The 24,925-nt window shown below is 38.6% G+C and overlaps 1 protein-coding gene across 1 annotated transcript in view; it reads left to right on the top strand.

The window, feature by feature from the left end:
• Nucleotides 1-22,299, top strand: part of GC (GC vitamin D binding protein) — a 29,450-nt gene extending 7,151 nt beyond the window's left edge. Inside the window, exons 2-13 of the mRNA XM_055139682.1 lie at nucleotides 2,300-2,369; nucleotides 3,371-3,503; nucleotides 4,297-4,508; nucleotides 7,429-7,561; nucleotides 7,786-7,880; nucleotides 9,135-9,264; nucleotides 11,436-11,638; nucleotides 12,145-12,274; nucleotides 12,638-12,735; nucleotides 15,321-15,453; nucleotides 20,406-20,460; nucleotides 21,720-22,299. Coding sequence (XP_054995657.1) covers nucleotides 2,300-2,369; nucleotides 3,371-3,503; nucleotides 4,297-4,508; nucleotides 7,429-7,561; nucleotides 7,786-7,880; nucleotides 9,135-9,264; nucleotides 11,436-11,638; nucleotides 12,145-12,274; nucleotides 12,638-12,735; nucleotides 15,321-15,453; nucleotides 20,406-20,435 — 1,367 coding nt within the window. The 3' untranslated portion in view covers nucleotides 20,436-20,460; nucleotides 21,720-22,299. The remainder of the gene's footprint in view (nucleotides 1-2,299; nucleotides 2,370-3,370; nucleotides 3,504-4,296; nucleotides 4,509-7,428; nucleotides 7,562-7,785; nucleotides 7,881-9,134; nucleotides 9,265-11,435; nucleotides 11,639-12,144; nucleotides 12,275-12,637; nucleotides 12,736-15,320; nucleotides 15,454-20,405; nucleotides 20,461-21,719) is intronic.
• The last annotated feature ends 2,626 nt before the right edge of the window (nucleotides 22,300-24,925 follow it).

Below are 24,925 nucleotides of genomic sequence, written 5' to 3'. Positions count from 1 at the left end.
AGCCATAAAAATTTCCTAAGAATAAATTAATTTGATCTCAAAATTTCAGAATTAGACATGATTCCCAGAATATTTCACAATATAGATAGAAACGGGCCATTCTATCACCAAAAAAAGAAAGAAATTCTCAAAATCGTGTAAACATTTGGCACTAAGGTGTCACTTGATGTGAAAATTTCATCAGCTGACTAAGACTGTGCCAATACTTACTGTGTCTGTATTAAAGTCCAGCTTAGCTTCTTAAAAACCACCGACTCATTAAAGAACAGAATATGTTGTTTGTAGTTCACTTGCTATAGAATTGTACAAATCAAAGAGAGCTCAACTGATGCGAACCAAAAATGAAACAAATGTCCAGAGATTGAGAAACTAATTTGTAAATATTGAATTACATATTAATTTCAGAATTTGTTTTCTCCTCGAAGATGAGAACATTGTTAATAAGTTTGATTAGTCTTGTAAATTGTACATCTTCTCCTTGGCTCAATTGCCCTTTCATAAAAATCATATTCTAGTTGTCCATCTGAGAAATACAGTCCAACATCTTCCTCTACAGGGTATTTTTATAGGGACAGTTTTACTCAAATTTTAAGTCAGAACTTTCCCTTTGGGTTTCCTCCTTGCCCAAGGATGACAATTTCAGCAAACTCATTCTAAAACCACTACAACTCTTATGCTGTTAATCTGTTTCCCATCACTACCAAATTATTTTTACATTCAAACAGTGCCTCTGAATTTTAAAGTACTATGCAAATATCAGTAGCTGACAAAGTTTTCAGCAATCCTCTGTAGTCTTCATTTACCACATTCACATGTGTGCTAACATTCCCAATAACACGCTGAGTGAAACAAGGGTCCAGGGAGATAATTCAAAGAGCTGGAGATCATGCTTCCTGTCTTCTAGGCCCTGAGTTCCATTCCTACTTAGATAAGCGACCCCAACTCCAATCCCAGAACTTCCAGTGTGGTTCTGAAGGTACCCAGCATTGCGGTCAGAATAAAGCAGTGGTTATTACTCCACTTACCTTTTTATGTTGTTCTTATGTCAATAAACTAAACCAAAGGAGAAGGAAGTGATTTAAAATTTCCATTGTATGGAATACTATGCAGCTGTTAGAAAAGATGAAGTCATGAAATTTGCATATAAGTGGATCAACATGGAAAGTATCATGTTAAGTGAAATGAGTTAGAAAAAGAGACAGACATAGAAAGATCGCACTCATCTGTGGAATATAAAATAACAGAGTGGGAGACTAACAGCCAAGAGTAGTAGAGATAAGGACCAAGAGTTTGGCCCCACAGCTCGGAAACTGGCCCCACATGCTGTGGGAAAATTCAGCTCAGAAAGAGAAGGGAACACCAAGTAGAGGATGCAGGGAGGATCCACTCGGGTTGGAAGATGCGAACTAAAAGTAGACTATAGACCAAACATGAAGGCCACTCAATACCTCTATTGAAAACTACAACACCCAAAAGGAGAGAGAACAAAATGGAATGCCCTGCCGCCGAGGCAGGGTGGGGTGGTGAGGGATGGGGTGGGGGTGATGAGAGGGATACGGGGATGATTGATGGAGGTGAATGAGCACTGGTGGAGGGATGGGTAAATGATCACTGTATGAGTGAAATGCAAACACAAAAGTTCATAAGTTTGTAACTGTACATCACAGTGATTCTCTAATAAAAAATGTTAAAGAAATAAATAAAAGTTCCATTGTAATACTATTATAACGATAGGACCTAAGAAATATTGCTGTATCAATAATTTCCAACCCCCTGCTTGGTATTTAATGGCTAACTTAGTATTTTCAACATTAATTCACTTTTCTTGATGCCTTTCAAAATGTAGATTATGGCAATGTTTGAGGGTGTGATTTGGCAGCAGAACACATACTTCGCATGTGGGAAACCCTAGGTGTGATCCCCAGCATCACAGCAAGATTTTTTGCATGTCATATTAGCACGATCCATCATGAGAAAGCTAGAAACGCACCTAATATGAAATGTCATTAAGAAACAAAATATATAGGAAGAAATTTTACTTTACCAAATATGAATCTGTTTGTACTTGCACATTTGCAGGAGGCGGGGGCGGGGCATACCAGTGCTTAAGGCTCTGGACTCAGGCATAAACTTTCCTGCAGGAGCTTATCTGGGTGTCAGGGATAGAGCTTGGGTAGGGTGCATGCATGGTGAGCACCTTAACCACTCTACTATCTCTCCGACCCTACATAAACATGCATGTATAATGTAAAATTTGTTGAAAAGAGATAAGAATTTTTTTTCTATTTCTGCTTTCTAGGCAGAGAGTATGAAAAGGAAAAAGTCTGCAAGGAACTCGCCCATCTGGGAAAAGATGGCTTTAGATCTTTGTAAGTATAAGGTCCCCATCACTCTCTTGATTACTCAGTTTCGATGGAAACTGTGCAAGGCAACTTCACGTCAGTCTTGAGGGTGCAACAGATGCCGGCAAAGAAGAGGATGTCCCCAGTCAATGTAGTCAGGACTGTTCAGCAAATTGAAGGCATCCCAAATTTACAATGAAGTAATTAGTATTATTGTCAAAGACTATTATCAGTAAATTTACCAATGAGTTAAGAGAATAGCACTATAGCACTGCGTATAGTTGTTCATCGATTTGCTCGAGCAGGCACCAGTAACATCTCCACTGTGAGACTTGTTACTGTTTTCGGTGTATCAAATACGCCACGGGTAGCTTGCCAGCCTCTGCCGTGTGGGAGGGATACTCTCAGTAGCTTGCCGGGCTCTCCAAGAAGGACAGAGGAATCGAACCCAGGTCGGCCACATATAAGGCAAACACGCTGCCCGCTGTGCTATCACTCCAACTCCAAGCTAAGAGAATAAGTAAGCATATTCTAAGGTAAAAACTGATGCTAGGACTCCAACACTGGTAGAGAGTTACAGGAGATTCATTTGAGGGGTAAGAAGAAATAGAAAATATCTGACAGGTTAGGGGCTGGAGCAATAGCACAGCGGGTAGGGCATTTGCCTTGCACGCAGCTGACCCAGGTTCGATTCCCAGCATCCCATGTGGTCCCCTGAGCACCGCCAGGAGTAATTACTGAGTGCAGAGCCAGGAGTAACCCCTGTGCATCTCCAGGTGTGACCCAAAAAGCAAATATATATATATATATATATATAGATAGATATATATATATATATCTGACAGGTTAGATAAAGAACCTGCAAATCCAACTTCTGCAACTCTACAAAATAGTCTTTTAAGTCATCCTTATTTTTTCAGTAAGTATGTAATATCCCTTTAAAAGAATGAACAGACTCTCTGTTTTATATGTGGGAATGTAAAAAAAATGATTAGCTCTCATTAGGATTGACTTTGTTTTCTTCACAGATCAATAATCCTCTACAGCAGAAAATTTCCCAGTGGCACATTTGAACAGATCACTCACCTCATAGATGAAGTTGTCTCCTTGACGGAAGCCTGCTGTGCTGAAGGGGCTGACCCTGGGTGCTACGACAGCCGGGTAGGTTTCTGTGACTGGCCCTGTCGACAGTGGCTCAGAAGAGGGAGATGAGGAGCCAGAGAGAGGGTATCATGAGAAAGGCTCTGGCCTTCGTGCCGTCCATATATTTATTTTTATAAAATCTGATATGCGAAGGGAGAATCAAGAACCCTGGGGTAAATAAATAGAAAACTAGGTTAAAGCTATCAAGAATTAAGTCTTCTCTTCGAATGAAGGAGATTCACCTTCTCAGTGGGGGATTTGAGGCAGAAAGCAAGTGGGAGATCAGGAGTCTTTTCAAGTAACCTCTTACTCTCAGAGTTGCTAAACTCAGCTTGGATAAATACCAGCCTGGAGGATGTAACTTCCAATGGATGTAATCAAACATAGTCCAATAATTAATGAAGGTGTTATTTTTGTTCTATTCTAAGGAGAGTTATTTGTTAACATACATAAGACCCTACCTTGCTTATAACCACAATTAACAACATGCCATGTTGGCAAATCATCTTATGGAGTGTTGGCGTGCGTTAGTTTGTTACTAATGAGAATTTTTAAATTAAAGTCTAATTAAAGATATACCGAAAGGAAAGGGAGAAGGACAGTAAATGTGAATTGTGTAGGTGATGGGTATAAACTAGCCTTTTGGTTGCAAACAATGCAGTTTTTACAGATATTTGTATTCCCATATTCCTGGGATTCTGTATAATGTTATGACCCAATAATGGTATTCAATAAAATGAATGTTAAGACATTATTATGAGTCAGTTGGAAAATTGATGAGTAGATTTCCTTTTTCTTCTCTCCTCTCTAGACCTCAGCATTGTCTGAAAAGTCCTGTGAAAGTGATTCCCCATTTCCAGTACATCCAGGAACGTCCGAGTGCTGTGCCAGCGAGGGCCTGGAACGGAAGCTGTGCATGGCTGCCTTGAAGCACCAGCCACAAGAATTTCCGACCTATGTGGAACTAACAAATGATGAAATTTGTGAAGCATTCAGGAAAGATCCCAAGGGATTTGCTGAGCAGTAAGTGAGCTTTTATCAGAAATAAAAACCTAGGACAAAGAATATCAGAAATGTGGTGATATATACCTCCTCCATCCTGATATATCTCTCACATACACACTATATATATATACATATATGTTTTATATTTTTATATATTTTACATCACTATATAACTGACATCCCATTGTTCATCATTTTGCTCAAACGGGCACCAGTAACGCCTCCATTCGTCCTAGCCCTGAGATTTTATTTGTTTTGCTTTTTGCTTTGCTTTGTTTCATTTTTTGTTTTTTCTTTTTGGCGATATGCTCAGGGGTTACTCCTGGCTCTGCACTCAGGAATTATTCCTGGCGGTGCTCGGGGGATCATATAGGATGCTGGGATTCAAACCCAAGTCAGCTGCATGCAAGGCAAACGCCCTACCCACTGGGCTATCGCTCCAGCCCCAAAGCCCTGAGATTTTAGCAGCCTTTCTTTGCTTGTCCTTCCCAACAGTATCGCATTAGAGGCTCCTTCAGAGTCGGGAATGAGACCCATCATTGTTACTGTTTTGGGCATATGGAATATGCCACGGGAGCTTGTCAGGCTCTGCTGTGCGGGCAGCGTACTCTCAGTAGCCTGCGACATTCTCCAAGAGGGAGACATTAAGAGGTTAACTAGGACCCGGTTCGATCCCCGGCATCCCATATGGTTCCCCAGCACCGCCAGGAGTAATTCCTGAGTGCAAAGCCAGGAGTAACCCCTGAGCATCGCTGGGTGTGACCCAAAAAAGCAAAAAAAAAAAAAGAGGTTAACTAGACATTAACTAGACAATAAGAGGTCTTTGTGGCTGCACGCTTTCGGGTGCTTTGTTTTATAGTCTCTGGATTTTGTCCATTGATGGGATTACATGGCACCCGAGGCAGTTTGTGGGTATGACTGCCTAGCTATTGGAAAATAGGGGATCTGGGTGGAGGAGGCCCAGTCCATGATCTGAGCAGGCCTGGATTATTTTATATATGTTTAATATACATAAAACACTTCTATTGCAATTTGGACAACTCTCAATAACAAAAATTCCACTCACTCAACACAGACTATCTCTGTCAGTGCAGATTATTATAAATGTTTTTCTTAAACAAAATCAACTTTCCTAAATCCCAGTCCACTCAGATTATCTGAAGCAGAATCACTTTAGTCCTTTAGTCCTTAAGATATCTTCAAATGTTTGACAGCAGCTATTATGCTTCCCCTATGCCAAGAATTTTTGCATACTCTACATGATATTTAAAATATGCACAGCAACAAAATTCTAGTTTCCAGTATAGCATAAGAAATAGTGTTTCCTTTCATTCCTCCAGAGCACCCCTACACATGTTTATGAATGTGAAACATGTTATATAGCATAAATTAATGTACTACTTTGATCTCATTGTTTAACATTCATGAGGAGTCATATTCATAAAGAACCAGGCAAGACTTGTGCGGGACCAAATTGATGAAGAAACAGATTATACGGTATTATTCATGAGGAGGTAGATCCACAAGCAACGCCTTATATTAGTCTTAGAACGTTATAAAATAAAAAGTATACATTCAAATAATTGAAAACAGAGGAAAAGAGCAATGTCATTCAAACTGACTTTAATAATCTGATATTATTGACTTGATAAAAATTGGTTGACTTGCTATTATTGTGCATGTTCACAGGATTTTCCAAGAGTTTAATCTCTCAAAACTTCAGGGACTGAGAAGAATAAACTAGAAAGAATAATTAAATATATACTTAGGGACCAGAACAGTAGTACAGTTGGTGTTTGCCTTACACAAGGCCATCTGGGTTCAATCTCTGGCATCCCATATTATCCTGAGCCTGCCAGGAGTGATCCTTGAATGCTTAGTGAATATAGACAGGAGTAAGCCCTAAGTGCTGGTAGGTATGGCCCCGAAACAACAACACAAAACAAAAACAAAAAACTGTATACTTAACAATTGTCACTGTATCACTGTCACTGTCATCCCGTTGTTGTCAATTTACTCAAGTGGGCACCAGTAACGTCTCTATTCCTCCCAGTCCTGAGATTTTAGCAGTCTCTCCTTACTCATCTTTCCCAAAGATTGGAGGTTCTTTCATGGTCAGGGGAATGAGACCTATTGTTACTGTTTTTGGCATATCGAATATGCCACGGGTAGCTTGCCAGGCTCTGCCCATCTGGGTGGGATACTCTCGGTAGCTTGGCAGGCTCTCCAAGAGGTAATATATCCATATATTACTCTCTATTATTTGTTGCCTACTGTCTGAACTCCATCAAATATGGTGTGGTAATTACGGAAAATGGGCAGGAAGTATCTTATAATGTGTCTTCACTGGCAACAGGTATAGAAAGCGGCCAGGAGTGTGGCGGTGGTTGGGTAGTGGAGGTCGGCTGTCGGGCTGGGTCCCTTGGGGTGGGGAGGAGCGCCCTGAGTAAAAACAGCCTGGCATGGAGTCCGGTGGCATGGCTGTGGGGCCTCATTTTATACTCCCGTCTGAGAGGAGCAGCCGTTCATACTACTATTTTGAGTAGTAGTAAAAATACTTAACAATTACTGGAGTAATTAACTGAGGTAGGGGAAGGGAAATCTACTGTATTTACTTTCATGTGTTCAATCATATGAGCAGTTACTTTGGGCCATAAAACTAGTAAACACTAAATAAACAAAGATACAAATGACCCATTTTCTCAAAGAAACTACTGGGGTATTAAAGAACCTGATATTTAATGACAGCGTTGATTACAGATAAATAGCACTAAATCCCTTTTTCTAAACCCTCGGTGTTTTTCAACATCAATATTTAACATGAATAGTTAGAGATAGTAAAGCTATAAATTAACATAGCAGACATCCTCTCTCCATCAAACTGCATCTTAAGTTTCTGACAAATGTTTTAACCATTTCTGTTATTATTTTCCTACAGATTCATGTATGAATATTCTATAAACTATGGACAAGCCCCTCTGCCACTTTTAGTCGGTTATACCAAGACTTACCTCTCAATGGTAGGGTCTTGCTGTACCTCATCAAGTCCAACTGTATGCTTTTTGAAAGAGGTAGGTATCGTTTTATTCATTTCATATAATTTTTTATTTTTTTGGTAATAAATACCATTCCTTTAAATACTGATAGAAGTTTGGATTCTGTCTTCAGTGCATTTCTAAAAGTTCTAGTTTGCTCTTCGTGGATTGGAAAAATAAATACACTACCTCCAGAATGTATCAATATAGCTCTTTGGTGATAATTCAGTTTTCTAATAAAAACTGATTTATTTTGACAGAGACTGCAGATGAAACATTTATCACTTCTCACTACTATGTCAAATAGACTTTGTTCACAACATGTTGCTTATGGGAAGGAGAAATCAAGACTCAGGTAAAAATTAAGCACAATCAGCATGTTTATCTTTTTTGTTATTTTTCACTCTCCATTATATTAGTGTTCTTAAGTTATAATTATATTTTATGCTGTAATAACACTCTTAATTATAGCTCAGCTTTTCTTCTCCATACAGAATATAAACAATAGGATCAAGACTAGATTATGAAACTCAAGATTTGCCTTGAATCAAATTTTTCCACATTTATTCATTACATAGGAAAACTATAAAACTACTAGAAATTACTTGCTCTATTTTTATATCACATAGTGCAAATATAAAAGTGAAAGCAAAATGTTATCTTGTCACCTATTATTTGCATTGCCCATTATTTTCCCAGCATAAAAATTTCCAAATTATTAGGGACAGAATGATAGTATAGTAGATAGCGTGACTTGCCTTGCATATAACCAGTTTGGGTTTGATCCCAAGCATCCTTTGTGGTCACCTGAGCACCGCCAGGAGTGACTCTTAGGAATACCACTGACAACCATAGAGTAGTAAATATGCTACACACGGTTGAGTAAAGAGCTAAAAATATAATATTGTTCTTTTAAACCAGTGTTACCGAAAGTGGGCAACATGATATGGCCCCTGGGTGGAGGTAAGGAGTTGGAGCAATGGTTAGTAGCCTCAGATGCAATTGGAAAGTTTGTGTCTGCTTCTGACAAAGAAGAGAGATTTCTAGGCACTGATCTTTTTTTGGTGGGGGGTGGCAGGCAAGGGGACATATCCGGGGTACTCAGGTGTTACTCCTAGCTATGTCTTCAGAAATTATTCCTGACAGTGCTCAAGGTATCATGTGGGATGCACTGTCGTCCCATTGCTCATCGATTTGCTCAAGCGGGCACCAGTAACGTCTTCATTGTGAGACTTGTTACTGTTTTTGGCATATCAAATACACCATGGGTAGCTTGCCAGGCTTTGCTGTGCGGGTATGATACTCTCCGTAGCTTGCCTGGCTCTCTCAGAGGGACGGAGGAATTGAACCCAGTTCGGCCACGTGCAAGGCAAACTCCCTACCCACTGTGCTATTGCTCCAGTCCAGGAGATTGAATCCAGGTTGGCTGCCGGCAAGACAAATGCCCTACCCAATGTACTATCTCTTTGGCCTGAGGCATTAATCTTCTTATCTAAATAGGGTTTGTTCAGCCAAATAAGTTTTCGAGCCTCTGTTCTAGACAGCATGTTCAAATGAAAGAAAAATTGAGAACATGTGTATGCTAACAAAATGATTTTTAACTCTTTAGCCATCTCATAAAACTAGCCCAGAAAGTTCCAACGGCTGATCTGAAAGATGTGTTGCCACTAGCTGAAGATATCACCAGGATCCTTTCAAAGTGCTGTGAGTCTACATCTGAGGACTGTATGGCCAAAGAGGTAAGACTGTCTGCCCGCGGACACAGGCAGCCAATATTACATGGCGTTTGGTTTCTCAATGCATCATTCCAACACAACCTCACATTTTTCTAAAGAGTTAATATATTAACTATTTTACAAATATGAAAACAACTTAGAGAAGATTAGCAACTTGAATTTGTGAATTGCAAAGTCCACACTTTGAAATAATGACAAGATTCTGATTTCCAAGACTTTATTCAACCTGCAGAGACCACTACAATATTTAGTCATAACATGTATCACTGTATCACTGTTACTGTCATCCATTGCTCATCGATTTGCTCGAGTGGGCACCAGTAACGTCTCCATTTCGAGACTTGTTGTTACTGTTTTTGGCATATCGAACATGCCACGGGTAGCTTGCCAGGCTCTGCCATGCGGGCAAGATACTCTCGGTAGCTTGCTGGGCTCTAAGAGAGGGATGGAGGAATCGAACCCAGGTCGGCCGCATGCAAGGCAAACGTCCTACCACTGTGCTATCACTCTAGCCCAGTCATAATATGACTAAGTTTAATATACTTAACATTAGTAAGATTTAATCTTCAGGACCAGAGTGACAGTACAAGGGCCAAGGTGTTTGTCTTGCTTGTGGTGAGTTGTGGTTCCATCCCTGGCAGCACCTATGGTTGCCTGAGTACCACGCGGAGCTGGCACTGAGCAGAGTCTGGAGTAGCCCTGACTCAAACCCTGTCAATTGTAGCCCCTCCAAAATGAGTTCAGTAACATTCAAAATGCTCAATAGTAGTGAGTAGTACAGACACAGATCATAATCATCACATTTTACTCATTTACACAGCACTCGTACTAAGTTTTGTGTACACCAAAAACAACATCATATCTTGAATATCAACCCTAAGTGTTTAAGCTTCACCAGTGAATTGCCCCTTTCCTCCTCCCAGAGAAGTTTATCAGGCCCTTGCTAACATCCCTGATTTGGTTACAGTCTATCTTCAACCTTTCATTTGTGTTGGATATTGACCCTAAGTGCTTTGGGCTTCATCAGTGAATTGCCCCCTTTCTTCCTCAGAGAAGCTTAACATGCCCTTACTAGCATCCCTAACTTCATGTTTATCTTTAACCTTCCCCTTGCACACTTTATCCCTCATGGTCACAGTTCCCCAAGTCAGTCTTGATTACTTGTAAGCCAGAACTTTCTGGTAATTCTGAACTTGTATTTGTACTGCTTTGTATTTGAAGTGCTGTACATTTGTACCTGCTCTTCTATTTCCCCTGTAGCCTTTTTATATTTTACTATAGAGCAATGTTCTTTGGTTAAACACAGAAAGACCATTAATGCAATGCTCCTAATATTTGGGAGTTGATTAACTCTGAAATACATCTGCTCCTGGGCATAATTACAAGGCCATAATTACTCAACTCAGGCTTCAGTTTCTGTAGTTCCTAACACCCCAAAAGGGAAGTCCCGCTGTGGGACTAGGATGGACCCGGGGTGAGTGGCAAAGCCACTCGGCATCGAAATGGGACATTCTAGAAAGCACAAATGCATGGTCTTGATGCAAGCTGTTATAACCTAAGAGACAGACCCCCATGGGGAAGGACAAAGTGAACTGGCCTGAGGACTTAATCTGGGATTTACAGTAAAAGCCTTGCTTGCTCGGAGAGCAAGCAACTCCGAGCCCAGAGAAGTAAGTGTTGGGATCTTTGTCTCTTACTGTGTTTATCGAAACAACTGCAAGTACTGATAGCTTACACAACTAGAGGGAAAGAGCAAAGCAATGTAGATGTCCCTGGGAGACAGAGTGTCTTCTTGAATTAATCTCTCCAAGAGAATTTCCTCTGTCAAATGTAAATGACCAATTGCACCTGTCCTTACCTCAATCCCCCTTCAGATGTTCTATAACTATCCTATCAGCTCTGCATTAAAGGGGCGATTTTCACCATCAGACGGTGGTCCCCCATCTCCCCCTCCCTCCGACTGGAATCTCTGTCTCTCTGTTGGGGAGTCCTGGGGAGGTGGGGGAGGCGGGGAGGCAGATCTGGGCCACCAAATGCAACATGCATCACAGCAGCCCTCGATTTACTGTGTGAACTCACAATCATAATGCTCATCAACCTAAGTGCCTTTTTTCTTTATTCTTAACTATAATGACAAAAAACTAACAGTATATGTTCACAAATTACTCTTACAGTTGCCGGAACACACAGTAAAACTATGCAACAATTTATCCAACAAGAATTCTAAGTTTCAAGACTGTTGTCAAGAAAAAACCCCCATGGACGTCTTTGTGTGCGCTTACTTCACACCAGCTGCCCAATCACCAGAAATGCCAGATGCTCAGATGCCGACAAACAAAATTATTTGTGGTAAAGGAAGCACTAAAGCTATGGATCAGTACGTAGCATTCATCTGAGTACATTTTCAACAGCTGAGATTATTCACTAGAATTAAATAATATTCGCTAGCATTAAATGAAAATTATACAGAAAAAGTAGTAACCCTTTTCTGTTTTTATCCACCTAAGAATTAAATGCACTATGGTTGCATGCAGCATCAGTTAGACACACTATGAGCCTATACATACATGTGGCATAAAAAATATTTCATAAGCAGGGGGCAGGGAAGGGAGTTCAAGGGAGTATGCATGCAGGGGCCTCTGGTCGATACTGAGCACCACCAGGAGTGAGCATCATTCTTGCTTCACAACAGAAACTTGTCAGAATTAGCACCCTGAGTACTGCCAGGAGGGGGCAAAGACCAACAACATAGCAATTTGTCAGTGAGTTGTCACTGCCAGCTGCAATTTCAGATACACAGTCTTTTGAATAAATGTCAAATTTCAAAACATGACTAACAAATGAGTACACATAAAATAGTATCATCTCCTTTCCTCCTGCCAGGTATGCCTTTGAACTAAGTAGGAAGACTCATATTCCAGAAGTATTTCTCAGTAAAATACTTGAGCCAACCCTGAACAGTCTTGGTGAATGTTGCTCCTCTGGAGATGCGACTGCCTGTTTTAACTCAAAGGTACAATTTGTCACGTTTTATTCACCAATGTTGTTTTATTATTTATACAAAGTTTATACCTTGTTTAATATTCATGTTTTGTTACACAAAGATTTAAGTTTCACATATGCTCAGTGTTCCAAACATTTCCCCGAAACACAGCCATGTGGGTTTATTGTTTACAACTACTGCTTTTGTGCTATCATGGCAGGCCACATAGCTAATAAAGCCTTAAGTATTTACGATAGGGTCTTTTGCAAATTTGATAATGTCTGATGTGTATAATAAGCATTAATGCTGATGTGTTCCAAGGAATGCTCATTTAAGGAATGCTTGAATTGTGTTTTAAGATATAATTTTGCTATGTAATTATTTTTTTTACAGGGCCCTCAACTGAAGGAAGAACTATCTTCTTTTATTGAAAAAGGACAAGAGCTATGTGCAGATTATTCAGAAAACACATTTACTGAATACAAGAAAAAGTAAGGGACTGGTTCTGTCTGTATACTCCAAATTTATCAATATTAATAGCCTGGTACTGTGATTTGAAAGCAGTTGAAGATCTAGACTGTGATAAGTAAATACTAAAAAAGAAGTGAAGTGCCAAGGGGCAATAGGACAGCAAGTAGGTCGCTTGCCTTGTACACACTGATCCAGGTTTGATCCACAGCATCCCATATGATCCCCAAGTACTACCAGGAGTAATTCCTGAATGAGGAGGCAGGAGTACCCCTGAGCATTACCAGGTGTGGCCCAATAAAACAAAAAAAGAAAGAGATGAGGTTCTAACAAAAGACTTTAGGAAAAAGTACTCAGAGTGTGACAGGTATAAAAAGAAACTGAGTTCTGAAAGAAAACATGTAAGAATGTTAGAAAACATTCTAAGGTAAAAAAAAAATCTACAGACCACAGTCTCATGTGTATGTTACAAAGCTCAAGAAGTCTACTTTATCTTTTTTTTCTTTTTGGGTCACACCCGGCGATGCACAGGGGTTACTCCTGGTTCTGCACTCAGGAATTACCCCTGGCCGTGCTCAGGGGACCATATGGGATGCTGGGAATAGAACCTGGGTCGGCTGCATGCAAGGCAAATGCCCTACCCCATGTGCTACTGCTCCAGCCCCAAAAAGTCGACTTTAAAAAGAGAAAAGTATTCAAAAGTTTAATTCACCTTCTTGGGGCTGGAATGATAGCACAGTGAGTAGGGCGTTTGCCTTGCCTGCGGCCAACCCACGTTCAATTCCCAGCATTCCATATGGTCCCCTGAGCACCGCCAGGAGTAATTCCTAAGTGCAGAGCCAGGAGTGACCCCTGTGCATCGCCAGGTGTGACCCAAAAAAAGCAAAAAAAAAAAGTTTATTCACCTTCTTGCCCTAAATATGTAAATATCACTGCAAATGAGTAACTCTAGAACTGCTAAAACATATTATCTAGTCTTATTACATATTATTTACATATTATCTGATTAAAAACTCAAACTTTCAATCAAGTATAGTATCACCCATCATCACCGTGTACTAGCACCAGCATGTGAGACCAAGAAATTAAAAATACAAATAATTGCTGTTCTATAATTAACATTTTTATCAAATAGAAAATTATTTATTACAGATATTATCACTAAAATAATAGGTTATAATAAAAAAGAAGAGGTTTTACTGGGCTCCTGGAAAATATCTTTCATGAGAAGACAACACCATTTAATAGCATTTTAGATCCATCTTATTCATTTTTATTTTTTATTGAATCACCATGAGATACACAATTACAAAGCTGTTCATGGTTGGGTTCAGTCATACAATGTTCTAACACCCACCAGTATACTCCACCAGTGTATATTTCCCACCATCAGTATCCCCAGTTTCCCATTTTTAAAAAGTTTCCCAAAATCGGACACTTCCTTCAATGACCTTGATGCAGTTAACCATAGGAAACCTCTGAGAGAAATTAAAACAAAGCTAAAATATTCTTAAATTCAAAATTGCTATTTCCAAGTTGCCAGAAAATTATTCAATTGTATAATGAACATAATACTATGGAAGCTGTATAGAATAATCCTAAACATATCATTCATGATTAAACTTTCTGCCAACAATTTTGAATTCTAGGATTGCAAGAGACATTTGAGTGAAATTTAATGTAATCTCAATTTCAGAGGAATGTGTTAGAATTAGCCTTTAGTTTTATGAAATTAAAGAAAATTGAGATGATTGAATCTAGGAATTTACAATCCTATTTCCCTTTCCCTCTGTTCTCCTGTGTGTAATTTTAGCCTGACTTTCCTTCTCTTCCAACTAAGACCTGAATCATTTCCATAAAGCTTGAGATCAATATAAGTCCCCCTAAACCTATTAACTGCCTTTTTTGGGATTCCACCATGCCAAGATCAACTCAGAATAAATTTGTGACCCTTCTATTTCCCATTACCTATTAGCGTGCTGGAAATTATTTCTTGAATACAGTAAAACTGAGCTGAGTTGTCCATTATGAGGGTAACATTCACCAAATCAAATTGTGAAAGGATTAAAAGAAGTCAAGTTGTAGTACCATCTTCAAAATGAGATGGAGAATTAACTAGTGGTAGAGTAAAATACTAGTGACAAAATTTTCTGATAATCATTTCCACGTCTTCCATCATAAATAGATAAGAAGCAGGCAAGCTGAGGGGAAAATGTATAAAATATGAAAGAAGAGGAAAAGCATTAGTATGGCATTTAGTTCCATAAGGTAAATAGCACTTAAGGAGTTTAGAATCTAGAACTAGAGAAAAGCTGGAAAGTTAAGAGAAAATAGAAGTACCCATGTATGTTGAAATAATTGGGTGAGTGAATAAATAAGGAAGTCTAGAGTTCAAATTCAGCGCCAATTTGTATGTTGCCTTGCTTTTATATCTCAAACTGAGTCACAAACAGAAAATCAAAATCATCCTACACATAACATTTTCTTGTCAAAGATAAGTACTTTTATGGCATTGTATTTATAAAAGACCCCAAGTGGCTATTATTTTGCGTTGGCTACTGTGCTTAAAATTCATTTGCTAGAACTTTACATTACAATGGTCTTTCAGATTGGCGGGGCGATTAAGAGCCAAATTGCCTGATGCCTCTGATTCAGAACTTGAAGAGCTGGTGGACAAACGCTCAGACTTTGCCACCAAGTGCTGTTCCATGAACTCACCTCCTCTCTACTGTGATTCAGAGGTAAGAAAATTTAACTCTTTTTTAAAAAAATGTTTTAAATTTTATTGAATCACCGTGAGATAGTTACAAGCTTTCATGTTTGGGTTACAATCTCATACTGATCAAACACCCCACCACCGATATTCCGGGTATACCCCCCCTTTCCCACCCTTCCCCTGCCTCCATGGCAGACAATATTCCCCATACTCTCTCTCTACTTTTGGCATTATAGCTTGTAACACAGACACTGAGAGGTCATCATATTTGGTCCATTATCTACTTTCGGCAAGTGAAAATTTAACTATTGACATGTGAACTGCACCTCATTTTAAGCACATCAACTTATATTTATATTTACTTGTAATTGAAATGTCATTATGTGCAGCCTGCCTGTTAATATATAACTTTTATTCCATGTCATGCTAATTTTAAAAGTGTAATTGAAGTCTTTCCTAAACTTATGAAATTTTGCTAACAAAATGGTTTTATGAATACAAGCAACAAAACATAGTGAAGCAAGGTTTTTCTCAGAGTTGTAACATTTAACCATCTAACAGTACAGAAAAATCTAATCAATAAAACCACACTCCTCAATTTCAACTAGTACTACTATAACAGAGTAAAAACAAGTAGTAGTGCTCAAATAAAAATAGGTACACAGATCAATGGAATAGGATTCAGAGCCCAAGAAATAAATAAATCCTCACATATAGAGATAGACAACATAATAAAGGACACATAACCACAAAATGAAGAAATGCCTCTTCAATAAATGTTGCAGGAAAAATAATATAAAAAACTGCATGCAAAGGAATGAAACTCGATCACCATCTCATACCATACACAAAAGTTAGTAAAAATTGATTAAAAATTTGGATCTTAGGACTAAAAGTGATAGTACACTGAGTAAGGCTCTTGCCTTACATGCTGCTGATTCCCAACATCCCATATGGTCCCAGAACCAACAGAGAGTGAGTGATTCCTGAGCACAGAGCCAGGAGTAAACACTGAGCACCAACAGATGTGGCCCCCAAACAAACAAAAGCCTGGGTCATAGAGTGAAAATATAAGATTCACTGAATTAAAAACAGGCAAAATGTCTGCTTTTAATTCTGTTTTTAATACTAGAAGTATAGTATTGCTTCTAGTGGTATCTGCAGGGATCTCGCACCAACAAATGGGATCACAACAAACTGAAAGATTTCTGCATAGCCAGAAGAACTTACCACTTAAACAGAAAATACCCTATTAAATGGGTGAAAATATTCATATATCTGACAAAGAACTAATGTTCAAGGAATAAAAAAAATCAAATCAAAAAACGGGCAGAAGAGCTAAGAAGGTCCTTTACCAAAGAAGATAGAGATGACCAGCAAGTACATGAAAACATGCTCGTTATCATGAATAGAGGAAAAACACAAGCCAAAACTACAGTGAGGTGTAGGCTGTTCTTTCAGGTGTGAGAAGCCATCAAAAAATTAAAAACCAGAATTTAGAGAGGGGATAGAAATGCTTGTATATTACCGGTGAGATGTAACTTTATCTAGTCTATGTGTAGCAAACGATATGAAGATTTTTCTGATCTCACTCATATGTGGCATTCAAATAAACAAAGCAAAAGAGCAGACAAAGTCAAATAAAAAATCTTTTTTTTTTCCTTAAAGAAATATTTTATTGAACCACCGTGAAAACAAGAAAAAAAAATACAAAGCTTTCAGGTTTAAGTCACAGTCAAATACTGATTAAACCACCATCCCTTCACCAGTGCACCCGTTCCACCACCAAGAACCCCAATACACCCCCCTCCCACCCCAACCCCCATCTAAGTAGCTAATGATATTCCCATTATTCTCTATATATATTGAGTACATTTCATATTTCCATACAGAACTCACTATTATTGATTGGAAATTTTCCCCAACAATCAGGCCTGCTGAATAGGCATCATCTAATAATTTCTCTTCATTGCTAAGAGTGAAGACTTTAAGTCCAGCTGCGCGGTTTTGGGTTTCTAATATTTTAGCTCAGTTCACAGTCAAAATGGATGGCTGCAAGAATCCGCTCTGGTGCCAAAATGGGTTAGGAGACCTCAGGATCACAGTCAGTAGGCGCGGAGGCTCTGCTTCTCGTGCCGCGGCTCTTGGTTCATCTCTGGGCGGAAGGCGCCAAATAAAAAAATCTTTGGACTCTGATGAAAAACTATTTTCAAAATAACAGGAAGAGGAATGAACAGGCCAGAATGGACTAAAAGATACTGGTACTTTGGGGATGAGCTTGATAGGGGAATATATCTTTTGAAGAGGTGTACAATTGGCTCCCTGAAACATATGAATCTTGTTAACCAACATTACCAAGAAAAATAAGAATATATGAGAAGCAGAATCTATTTCATGTGAGAACAAATATTTTGTAAACTTTATTCACACATGTAGATGCATATGGATATAGGAACAATAGGCAGAATGTATAGTTTAATTCACTTTTCTCCAGGCATTTCAATCTTAGTTATAAATGTTTGCTTTATCACAAAGATATGCAGCTAGGGGCTGGAGCAATAGCATGGCGGGTAGGACGTTTGCCTTGCATGAGGCCGATCCAGGTTGAATTCTCAGCATCCCATATGGTCCCCTGAGCACCGCCAGGGGTAATTCCTGAGTACAGAGCCAAGGAGTAATCCCTATGCATCACCAAGTGTGACCCCCCCCAAAAAAAAAGATATGCAGCTGAAGAGTGAAGAGTTACTGAAGGTCACAAATGTCTTTCAAAATGTTAGAGAACTTAATGATAAAATGTGGATTCATTTAATTTTTTTTCTTTTAGACATCCCAATAAACTTCAAATCAATGATAAGGAAATTGAAATCTTATGGGTCTATTCATTCCAACCTTATTATTCTTTTTTTCTTACTACTTTAAATTTTGAGGTTCATTTTTTTCTCTTTCTGTAGTGGAGGGCATCCATGAGCAATGCCAGGGTGTCCAGCATTAACCCCACTAGACAGGTCAGTTCAGGTACAAGAATGATGAACACCAGGGCCACAGCAGGGTACCAGGAGATCATAAGGGCCATACCCAGCAGTGCTTAGAACTCCAGGAATGCTCAGGGGACCTTGCACTATTGGGCATCTAAAAGGGTAGGACACATGCATTATAACCCTTCTACTATCTCCATGCCATCTTGGGCTCATATTTCTTTAAATGTAAATGCTTCTCCAAGTCAGCCTTTTCCCTCCCCCATTATACTTCTTCTATACCCTTCTCTCCTACTCTTTCTCCCTTAAAAGCATTTGCACCTTGCCAGATCTTTTTATTTGTCTTGTACATAGCATGAGTATTTCATTGCAAATTTAAAACAAATTATTGAATCACAGTGAGATACACATTTACAAGGTTATTTATGACTGGGTTTCAGTTACATAATATTCCAACAACCATCCCTTCCCCCGTGTACACTTTCCACCACCCCACTGTTAAATTTCCTCCATGCCTGATGTTCATTTGCAAACATAATTAGCCATCTGGGTTCAAAGTTCAAAGTTCACAAAGATTGCACTTCTTAAAATATTCCTCTTCCTATCTGCCTCCTGGATGAATTAAAGGTCTGTATTTCTCAAGTAGTTGGCATCTTACCTATACATAAAGGTGCTATAAATGCACTCCCGGAAAGAAATAGTTATCATAACTAGCAACTGTCACTTGCTTTTCACTAAAAAGCAAAATTTTCCCTGGGTCCCCCGATATATGTCTTTCATGCAGCACAGTGCTGTGAACTTCCAGAATATCTATCACAACATAGTGTGGTGGGAAGCTATGTGAGAAACACACCCACCAATGACCAAATAGGGACACTGCACAAAGACCTCTGTCTTAAATGACGTTGGTCCTTTATGTGGGACTGAGTTTGATTTTCTTGTTGTAGCTAATTAATGTAGTCCCTTATTTCAACTAAAATGACTGACTTTCTCCTGTAAACCTCATGAGATGCCGGCACATGGTGACTGATCTCTACATAGAATGAAGGTGTGAAGAAATGGAAGAGTGTCCAACACAGCTGGGCATTGCTGGACACAGGGCTTTCTGCTCTTAATATTCTGTCAAATGCCTTACACCAAGATTCCTCCATCAGTTCAGTATGCATCCTATTCCATAGAGATGTGGTTTGTTTTTTTTTTTTTCTTTTTGGGTAACACTCAGCAATGGTCAGGTCTGACTCCTGGTTCTGCACTCAGGAATCACTCCTGGCAGTGCTTAGGGAACCATATAGGATGCTGGGAATCAAACCCGGGTCAGCCACGTGCAAGGCAAATGCCCTACCCACTGTACTATCACTCCAGCCCCTCTATAGAGATGTTTTGTTGGTCCTTTCAGAGACTCTCCCATCTGTTCATATCTTCCACTGATCTACTTTTCTCCAGAGTAATTTCAATTTATTTAAAAGAGTCTAAAGTTAAGAACACGTCATTTTACTTTACTGCTAAATTGTGTGCGTTAGCCCACAAATTTTGCTTCACTCAAACCATTCCTGGAATAGAGAGACAAGTTTTAGAATGATTAGTTGACAAACCAAAAATGTTTTTCTACCTTTCCTCAGCTCACTTCTGTCTGAAGATCAAGATGAAACTTGGACCCCTCTCTCACTCTGGCAGAGACGCTGAAATTTTTCAATTCCTCTAAGAATTCTCCCTTGGCATCCATGTTCTTCTCAAGATCCAACTTACATAGAGCAACTGACACTTTTTGCACTCTATTGTCATTTTTCCTGTTTACTTTTGCCAAGCCACAATAAGATCTTTAAGGAAAAGAATATAGTCTAAAATTTTTGAAGAATAGTCCATAAAAAGTTTAATATGAAAACTATACTTTAACAAGAATCGTTTCCTCTCAAGGTTTCAATTTTGTCTCTATGTTTTATATGACCTAATAGTCTACAAGGAAATACTTTATGAATTTGATGGCATTTTCTTTTTGTTTTAGATTGATGCTGAGATGAAGACTGCCCTGTAGTGTTGGTACCTGCATACTATCTTAGGTAAGTCTTATTTTTAAAGCAGAAAATTATAGGTCTTACAGCATATTTTGTAAATCATAGACAGAGATTTCTCAAACTACATATCATATTATCATATGATCAACCCAAAGTTATTTTATCACTGTATCACTGTCATCCCATTGTTCGTCGATTTACTCGATCGGGCACCAGTAACGTTTCTATTCCTCCCAGCCCTGAGATTTTAGCAGCTTCTCCTTACTCGTCTTTCCCAATGATTGGAGGCTCTTTTAGGGTCAGGGGAATGAGACCTATTGTTACTGTTTTTGGCATATCAAATATGCCACAGGTAGCTTGCCAGGCTCTGACCATATAAACGTCTTATAAATATATTAGTAACAATAATTTAACACTTAATTTTATGCCTTATACGGCTATCGCCCCAGTCCCTGTATTACAAAACAGATTTCCAAACGAGATAAACTAGAGAGAGGGGGCTCAAGAGACCAACCAGAAGTAACATAAGGACAATGGTGCTAATGTTGGACAATTCTGTGCTGGTCACTGTCACTGTCACTGTCATCCCATTGCTCATCGATTTGTTTGAGTGAGCACCAATAACGTCTCTCATTTGTGAGACTTATTGTTACTGTTCTTGGCATGTACAAGGTATGGTAACTAATCAAGACCACAAGTTTTAAACTTTAACCATGATTTGGCATGTTACATGAACTAAAGTAAAAAATAAAAGGGAGAGGAGAGGAGAAGGGTGGGGAAGGGAGAGGATGGAAAGAGTAAGGAAGAAAAGGGAGGGGAGAGAAGGAAGGAGAGAGGAAGAGAGAGAAGGAAGTGAGAGATAGACAGGAAAAGAAAGTGAAAAGAGGAAAATTTGCAATTTCAGAAATCAGAGGGGCTGGAGAGATAGCACAGCGGGTAGGGCGTTTGCCTTGCACGAGGCCGATCTGGGTTTGATTCCCAGCATCCCATATGGTCCCCTGGGCACTGCCAGGAGTGATTCCTGAGTGCAAAGTCAGGAGTAACCCGTGCGCATTGCTGGGTGTGACCCAAAAAGCCAAAAAAAAAAAATCAGAAAGATTGCCTTGAATGGTGTTTTTTTTTTATTTGTAAAGTATGTGAATGATTCTGAAACTTGATATATGTAGTTGTTATTGTCTTGTTAGATGGACTTCTTTGACATAACCAAAAAATTAACACAGTATTATATACATCTGTTGGACAGTATTATGATTATTGACTACATTGTTTTGTTTTTCTAACACGTATTTTTATTATTCTCATAGATGTAGAGTTGGAACCACCCCAGGAATGACATCTTAAAACCAAAGCAGAACTTCTGAATAGACAACTAGAAAAAATCCCTGCTTTTTACCTACTACAGCATTATACACAAGAATAATGATTTGCTGTAGAAATAAAGTGCAATGCATATCATAAATGATACTGAGGGTGATATTACCTTACTGATCTTTAATCCTGTTTCAGTAATTTCAAAGACTCTACAATAGGTAACTATAATCTGCATGTTTTTTTTCTAGACTTTCTTTTTTGGTGACTTAATGATTCCTTAACCATACATAGTCACTTTACAATCCCCACTTCACCCATTTCCATCCTTTGATTGCTTCTCGTGCTTTATGGATACCACTAAGGGAAAGGTCAGCCAGTCTTCTATGAATAGATTGGGATAGCACATTTGAAAAAAAAAGAAGCCCTCAAAATATGTTCTTGCTCCCAGTTACAGGATGTTTAACGTTAGTTAAGTAGCATCTGTTTTGCAAAAAGAAAGTTTTTGTGGCCTAAACCATTTATTTTTGCTAAAAATGGCTCCTCAGAGCAATTTATGGATGCCTTTCTAAAATCTTTATGACTTTAGCTTAATTCAATTTTCCACATGTTCACCTCATATGATGTTCTATGAAAAGAATGAAAAACAAGAGTGTTCTAATAAACTCTTTTTGTCTAGAAAGATATTTTCAGAATAAGTCTCTCTGAAATTAATACAAATCAAGGAAAAAATCCTACGTAGTTAATTTCCCCAAGAAATTTTAGTTATCTCAGTGGACATAAAATTATATGGTTGGGATAGAGTATATTTTATAGCAAATCTGACTGGAGTTTTGCTATTTTGAATTAAAATCCTCCCTGGTCATTTCTCCAGAGAATCACTAGACAGAACATTTCATTATTAAATCTATGTCAAAAAGCTGGGAAATAACAAGGCTTCTGGGAACAAGGCTAGGAAATAATAAGGAAATAACAAGGCTACTCAGAACTAAGGAAAAATGCCTGATTTCTCCCAGCTTCTATAATAGAAGATAAAGTTCTATATCCAATAAAGACCCATAATGGAACATTACCCTCAGATAAACATCTTCAGAAGCCCTGAAGTTAAAAAAAAGTAACAACCTATTAATCATATACATACATATATATGTATGCATATATGTGTATATATATATATGCATACATATATATGTGTGTGTATATATATATATTCCTTACCAGCCAGAACATATTTTGATGGATTTTCATTTCAAAAATTACCTTACAAGGCTGGAGCAATAGCACAGCAGGTAGGGCGTTTACCTTGCACGCAGCCGACCCAGGTTTAATTCCCAGCATCCCATATGGTCCCCTGAGCACAGCCAGGAGTAATTCCTGAGTGCAGAGCCAGGAGTAACCCCTGTGCATCGACAGATATGACCCAAAAAGAAAAAACAACAACAAAAATTACCTTACTTTTTAAAATTTAAGCAATTGCCTATCTCTCAAGAGTACATTCACAAATTACATGTATAAAATACTACAAACTGGTTCATTTTAGTCAAGCATTTTTATCCCTGAGCAGAGAGAGCCAAGCATTTATTAAATGCTAAGTCATCAAAACATGTTCCATGACTGGTTAAGATAGTGTTGCAGTAGTCTCTACAGGTATATTGTACAACAAACTTTAAATAACTTTTACCATTTTTATATTAAGATTTGTGGACCAAAATATTTCATAATTTTAGTGTGAGAGTTTTAATTTTAGGCATTATAAGTATAACTACACTGCCATTTGTAGGAAGCAGAGATCTTTTGAGAAGGCATTGCCAAAACGTGAGTACATTTCTAAGTACTTCCCAGGATGAAAGAAGTGCTTTCGAATTTTTACCCATTATTATTCATAGCTGAGATTATTAGCTCATGTCTCCTCCATAAGTAGACCTCAATTATTTTCTACCCTTAAAAAGTAATTTAAAAATATAGCCATGGGCCTTCACCATGTTAGAAACAAGCAAACAAACATCTATGAATTTCTCAAAACATTTATAAGTTGTATCAGTTCTCCAGGAATAAGAGAGAAAGATATATAGATTCTTTCAAGAAGCTGACTTGCAAGGTCATATTACGGTGGAGCTGGCAGGCTTGGATTTCATAAAACAGGCCAATAACCTGGACACTCCTGCCGTCTCTGTGCTGTAATTCTGAGATAGAATTCTAGGATTCTTCTCTGGGATGCCTGATCTTACTTATGACTAAAACCCCTGCATGCCATCAGGGGTACTCTACTATGTTAAAAGTAAGCCGACTACCATTGGATATTAATCACATCTACAAAATACTATATCCAAGCTAATGGTTAACTAAGCTACTGGGCATATAGGCTAGCCAAACTAAAACATAATACCATCTAGGGGCTGGAGCTGTAGTACAGCAGGTAGGGCATTTCCCTTGCATGTAGCCTACCCAGTTTCGATCCCCAGCATCCCATATGGTCCCCTGAGCACCGCCAGGAGTGATTCCTGAGTGCAGATCCAAGAGTAATCCCTGTGCATCACCAGTGTGACCCAAAAATAAATAAATAAATAAATAAATAAATAAATAAATAAATAGCATCCAGTCATTGAAAAGTTCTTGTATTAGTTTTGTTGTCTTTTTGCAAGATTGTAGTTTTTCAAATTGCATTACTAATTTCCCATGTCTTTCTGGATTCCTAAGGCATCCAATAAGTAATTCTAAAACCATCACCTAATAGGGTTTTCACAGGATTCGCATATTATACCTTACCAGAAAATTTTTGAAAATTAAAACTGGAGATTTTTAATTTTTAAAAAAGTCAGTAGAAATTCTGTCAGGCATGATGTATTATTTATTAGTGTATCATAATCATTCTTTCTGCCATCCGTGCCATCTGGTAACTCCCAGCTTCATAATATATGCATTTTGGCATATTCTAGCTTGCAATGAATAGTACCTACTTTACCGCCCATAAACCAGGGACTTGGGGTTTCTAAATCGTTTCAATCCCAGTAAGAAAGTTTTCACTATTGAATTTAGTCTGTGTCTGCATTCTTCAATGTCAGAAATATGCTGTAACTGAGATAGAATTCTAGAATTCTTCATACAGCAAGTATGCTGTACCAAAGGGCCTGCCATTTCAAATAAAAATCTCTGTCTCCACCTTGTGGATGGCAGGTCTAAATGCAGGTGATACTGAAGTCAG

Source organism: Sorex araneus, chromosome 5 (assembly GCF_027595985.1).
Source record: "Sorex araneus isolate mSorAra2 chromosome 5, mSorAra2.pri, whole genome shotgun sequence".
Taxonomy (NCBI): Eukaryota; Metazoa; Chordata; class Mammalia; order Eulipotyphla; family Soricidae; genus Sorex; species Sorex araneus.
This window is presented reverse-complemented; position numbering and strand designations above follow the sequence as displayed.